The sequence below is a fragment of the Mastomys coucha genome, unplaced genomic scaffold (assembly GCF_008632895.1).
Source record: "Mastomys coucha isolate ucsf_1 unplaced genomic scaffold, UCSF_Mcou_1 pScaffold15, whole genome shotgun sequence".
In the NCBI taxonomy this organism is placed as follows: domain Eukaryota; kingdom Metazoa; phylum Chordata; class Mammalia; order Rodentia; family Muridae; genus Mastomys; species Mastomys coucha.
The window spans coordinates 86,402,931-86,409,042 of NW_022196897.1; the positions used below are offsets into that span (position 1 = coordinate 86,402,931).

Below are 6,112 nucleotides of genomic sequence, written 5' to 3' on the forward strand. Positions count from 1 at the left end.
CTGGACCACCTGCACTGACATCAGACACTGGACCACCTGCACTGACACCAGACACTGGACCACCTGCAATGACACCAGACACTGGACTACCTGCACTGACACCAGACACTGGACCACCTGCACTGACACCAGACACTGGACCACCTGCAATGACACCAGACACTGGACCACCTGCACTGACACCAGACACTGGACCACCTGCACTGACACCAGACACTGGACCACCTACACTTATAGCAAAAATTGGACCATCTGCAATTACATCAGACAACAAACTTACTGCCTGTAACCAGAGAATGAAAGTCTTCCCCACACCTGCTCCACAGATGCACATCTGCCTTCCTAGTAAGGAGTTTCTTTATTATTCTAATCTTTGCTCTGCTGGTAGTGTCAAGCAAATAATGAAATTATGATAAAATATATTTATAACCGATAAGCTTTGAGCACCCATTCGATGTTTATATTTTTCCTATTTCTTTTCAAGTATCATCAGCTTTCTCAGCTCTGGTAGATGAGATCTCGGTAATAATATTGCCCAGGTTTCTTCTAGATATAGCTCCCATTGCCTGCTACAATCTCCTTTCACTCTGAAGTCCTCAGAGAAACAAGCGTCTTTTTTCAGAACTTGTATGCTTTGGTATGAGACCACACAATATGCAAGTCTGGGATGGAGTTCACATCACATCAAAAAGACAGCTAGCCATTAATACATTGAGAATATTGCTCTATTTTTTTTTAAATAACAAATGTTGGGAAACATAGAGTCTTTCTGGCAACAAAGTGCTTATAGAAAAAACATTGACTTACTTCCATCACCATTGTTCACAGAACTGCACATTGAAGATTTGCTTATCCAGGATTTAAATACCTTCAGGATTGTACCAATACAAGATGAAGAAACACCTGGTAATACAGCAAATGAGTGTTCTGTAGGCAGGACCTGTGTATTCAAATAAGTATTATATAGGCAGGGCTATGCAGTCAAATGAATGTACTGTAGGAGGGGCTGTGCATTCAAATGAGTGTTCTGTAGGCAGGACCTGTGTATTCAAATAAGTGTTATATAGGCAGGGGCTGTGCATTCAAATGAGTGTTCTGTAGGCAGGTTTCTGCATTTTAGCTTTGCTATGATAATGCTTTCTCTTAGCCACTCACTGCTCATACATCTCACATTACCCCAGAGTATGATCAACTCAGTTCATAATTCTGACCAAAACTCTCCTTGTTTCTAGCTAATCTGAATCCTCTGCTCCTCACTTCTATTTATGAAGAGGCACATGACCCAGGAATAAACTATAAAGCTGTGCACTTCAATAAAACCCATGCATGCCTATTTTTAGAATCTTATAACTGTATCATGAGAGTTTCATATATTCTGCACTGCAGTCTGGTAAAATTTTACACAAACTGTAATAAAAATAAAGGAAAGGAAATTTGTTTCAAATCAAGAGCACAATCTTGAAAATTAAATGATTAAATTATATAATATACTAAAATTAAAAGTACAGCTTAAAAAGTTCACAACTAAAACACTTTGGAATTTCTAAATTCTGAGAAAAATGTTTGTATTGTATTTGTATTTTGATTGAAATCATTTGTATTTTTAAATGTGCACAATATAGGATTTTGGAATTATAGACTATCTGAAGAAGTTTTGAACTTGGAATGTTACTTCAAAGTAAGATGCTTAGAATAAAGTAAAAAAAAACATATGTATAGAAAATTGGGGTATTTATATTTCTATGTGATATATAAAAAGAACATCCACCCATGTAACACAATTTGGTCTCATTTTACAGTGTAAGAGCAGTTACAAAACAAACATTCTTAAGGAAGAACATTATAAATCCATTTAAATGTAAACATTAAGCTATTAATAATATAACACACCTTTTTAGATGAATTAAATCAATTTAATTTAATCATATTGTAAGCCATCCATTTATCAGAAAATATAAGCAATGTATTATTAACTTTAACACTGTCACTGCAGTGAAAGTTCTTGAACACTTACCAAGAATCCTTATTGGTTATAATTTTAATGTTAAAGTCATTACTAAGAACTTTGTATTTGCTTTAGTAAACATTGACATTAGTTTAATTATTAAAAGTGGTGTTATTACATAAGAAATCTCTAATTTTGAATATATCAATACAATAAAATAAATTTTAGTCAATATCCATCTATATATAAAATTATAATTATCCTCATAACCTCTTTTAATCTCAAAAACATCTTTCCTCTGACAGTGAAAGACAAAGATTCCTTAATATAAAGAGATTATCACCAACAATTACTCAGGTCTAGACAGATCTGCTTTCCCTGCAAAATGCCAAAGTAAGTATAAGATTCATAAGGTAGTAAACCTTGGGAAACAAATCCATTTGGGGGTAATTAGACACAACTAAGAAAATGGCTCCATGACAGGTTCCCAGACCTCCAGATTGGGGGCAGTGATCAAAAAGGCTTACAGTGGAGTTTGTTTTTTGAGTTGCAATAAGACACAGCAAGGGGAACCTGCTCAAAGTTCCCTGGTAATTGTGCTATAGTCAACCTAGTAGGTGGTAACTACTCATACCCTAATGACTCACCCATCTGCTTCTTACCCACAGACTTGCAAGCTGTGCTGCAAGTGTTCTAGAAACTCAATTATGTCAGTTGAACCAAACGTCAGGACCAAGCAACCTTTGTAGCAGGCCCAACGTTTTCAACACTGGTCAGCCCTACAAAATTTAGAAAGAACTTTCATTTTTCTATCTGCATACTGCACCAAATTAATAGGGTCTTGTGATTTAAATTGTGTGCATTAAAGTCTTCCCCCATTTAAAATTTCACAAAGTCAGATCTCCTGTGGAGCAGAGAAACTGTAATGAGCTGGAGCCTGCCAATGTTAGGGCAATAATGATTTCAAGGTCAGAGCCTGGCAGAATGCTGAAGGATAAATGACTGGCAAATATCAAAAATGCTGAAGAAGAAAGTGTATTCCGAGGGTTTGTTGAAATTGTGCCACTGCTAGAATTTGTTTAAGTGGGTTTAAGAGAGTGAAAATAGCAAGGCTGTAGGGAAGCACTGCTTTGTAAAGTCTCCTGACAGAGTAAACTACAGTGGCTGTGGAATTAATCAGACAGAAAGAATGTAGAGGAGGAAGTGGGGTCTGGGGCATGACAAAGGGGAAAGAGCAAATATTGGTCTTTCCTTGATATTTCCTCAGTAAGAGTCTTTTTCAAGATCCACATCTCACTAAGTATTTACTGAGGAGGACCTCTTGACTTTAATTCACAGCCTGACGGAGAGTCAGCTAATAATACAGAGCTTCTCCCTTAACCATGGTACCACCGTCCATGGTTTCAGACCTCTTGGGTAAATGGCTGTCTAAAATGTTAAGAATAATCTGAACCCTTTCAATAGAGGATGATTAAATTCATGTAATTTTTATTGCAATTGATAAACTTTCCCATTTTGTTAGTCATTAATCTATTAATTAGTGAATTAGTTTGTTGTTATGCTCTTGATGTTTCTACCTTATAGATTCAGTTTTATCGGAGGCATATTTTTAGAACAAAAAATTGTACATATACAGATGGGCAGTGTCTGAGGTTTCAGGCACCCACTGGGTTCCTGGAATACATATCTTATGCAAAGAGGGATTCTGCAGGCAACAATTTTTATTTCTCCATATGTTTCTGAGGTTTTTGGGGATTCCAAATTGTTGTCTTAAGTGCTGAGTATAGGGTGGGCAAATAACATAAACCCTTTCAATTTCTAGGATCTAAATTATAGTAGGCATTAGGCAAATTTCTAGGGCAAAGAAGAGATGATATTTAAGCAAAAAGCCATGCCAAGCTGAAGTAGCTAGCTGTGTGGTTATGTGTGGAGTGAGTGATTCTGGATAAAGGGCAGTCATTGTAAAACCATGGCACCAGCATGCTGAGGAGCAGTGCGAGAGTAAAGCACAGCCTTCCAGGGAGTGACCAAATCATAAACAAGAGGAATAAGAGAGACGAAGTGATTTACCAGGTGCAAAACCATCCCTAAGCATAGAAATCAGGTAGGTCTGTTCTCCCTGACTGAGATTCTACAGGGTAGTGGGCAATATATGTGCAAGTGTTTATACAAGTCCCCAGTGCTAGAAACAAATCAGTATTTTCAGCTTTAACACACTTGCAATCTACTCCTGTAGTCCTTAAGCATGCTTGCTTGCCAGTTCTGCTATAACCTTTAAGAAGATATGCCATCCCAGCATCCCAAGGTTTCCCCAAGAAGGGTTCCTACCCATCTAGCAAGTCAGATCCTGCAATACCAGCATATAACATGCCACCACCTGCACTGTTTCTGCCTTTGGAGAATCTTTTTTTAAGTCTTGCAAACACAACTCTGACTCCTTTGGTCTCCTCCCCACCTATTCATCACTTAGCTTGAAAAAATGTATCCACCTTTTATTGTTGGATCCCCTTATCCCACATTACCTGTATGCATGCTTACACTACCTTCCAAACATGCACACACTACCTAGTGTGTCATGTATGCACACACTAATTTACATCCATGCACCAAACTGCTACAAGAAAATGAGCATCACTGTCATTTCAAACACTCCAAAGATGTACTGTGATGGCAACCTTATAGACAAAGCCTAAAGCCTATTAATTGGTCTTTTCTGATGACCCTCATAATATTTTAATGCAGTGAAATCAGTTACCTTATAGACAAGGTTACTGTGGGATTTTTTTTTTTTGCTTTAAAATATTTATAGCTCAAAAAAATTCCATGAGATTATTATGTTTTTCTAGTTACATGAACCCATCTTCCATGACATGAGAGCTTACTGAGAGATGTGGTGGGGCTGGCTGTGAGCAGTGTGTGTGTTCATTTGATTAGTAGGATAGAGGCTTATACCTCATTCCTGTTCTTTTTTATACTAACTCAATATATTATTGCTTCGAGAGTTTGTTTCCCAACCCTATCACTGAAAAATGGTTACTCCAGGTCCTGAACCTGATGACAGATGTGACATTTTTACTTCAAATTTCAGTGTCTTCTGGGTCAAAGGGAAACAGATAACAATCCCCTAGGAGACATAGTGCTCAACAATTAAAATTGAAGCTAGAAGATATGAACTTGGAAACTTTGCTTTCTAAACAGAGAAATATGGACAAGCTGACAAGTTTGCTCAGAGAACGGTGCATTGAATTTCCAAAAGTCCAGACCTCAATTCTTTACAGCAGCTCTTGGAGTCCAACACTGTCTTCAGTGAATTTATTAATACATACATCAAGTGGTCCTGCTTCCTGCTTTAACCCCAGGGCATCTTCCCATTAACCTTCTTTTATTCAGTCAGGAGACTCTCTTTGCTGGAAGCTTAGCCAGTTTTTAATCTATGGCAAGATATTGCTCCTATATCCACAATTATTTATTTCCATAATAACTCATTATCAAGAGCAGAACAAAAAAAACAGACAAAAAAGAGAAAATGAAAATTATTCTCAAAATTTATCTGCAATGATATTATCCCTTTTCCCCTGAAAATTTCCACAAGTTTAAAAAAAAAAGGCAGGCTTCTGGATAAGTGTTTAGCTTGACCTTACTAGGTAGGGCTCAGTTTGGAATATGATGTTGGCTGCTCGAATGATAATGCTGATGTTTCTTAATTAAACTTCCTAGTAATTGTAAAAGCAGCAATGAAGAGACTTGGCTGGCAAAGGCTGATATTTCTTTCCAAAAGAAGTGATTGTTCAGAAAAGGAAATACATTAATAATTCTCAAGCACTTCTATCTCACCATTTTCTTGCCTAGTTCTCTAAACCTATAACCTAGGAGGAAAAAAAAATCACTGAGTTACTTTACATTTGTATGGCTACCTGAATTTTTATGCAGATATTTTAATTTTTGAATTGTTTTTGTAAATTATGTTTTCAAGGAAGTATCACTTAGTTTACTTTCATTATTGATTCTTTTCTTAAATATCTCTAACTCCTCTTTTGGGTACCCCGTGCTCAATCCAATGGTTGGCTGAGATCATCTGCCTCTGTATTTGTAAGGCTCTGATAGGGCCTCTCAGGAGACAGCCATATCAGGCTCCTTTCAGCATGCACTTCTTTTTTTTTTTTTTTT

At 37.0% G+C, this 6,112-nt stretch overlaps 1 protein-coding gene across 1 annotated transcript; it reads left to right on the forward strand.

Annotated features, from left to right (window-relative positions):
• The first annotated feature begins 68 nt into the window (after positions 1 to 68).
• Positions 69 to 413, forward strand: LOC116091749 (nuclear pore complex protein Nup58-like). Its single transcript, XM_031373241.1, has one exon. It carries the CDS (start codon positions 69 to 71, stop codon positions 411 to 413), a length of 345 nt encoding a protein of 114 aa, XP_031229101.1.
• Positions 414 to 6,112: the final 5,699 nt, after the last annotated feature.

Coding starts and splice junctions, on each gene's coding strand:
- LOC116091749 (XM_031373241.1), top strand. CDS start 69: ATGACACCAGACACTGGACTACCTGCACTGACACCAGACACTGGACCA.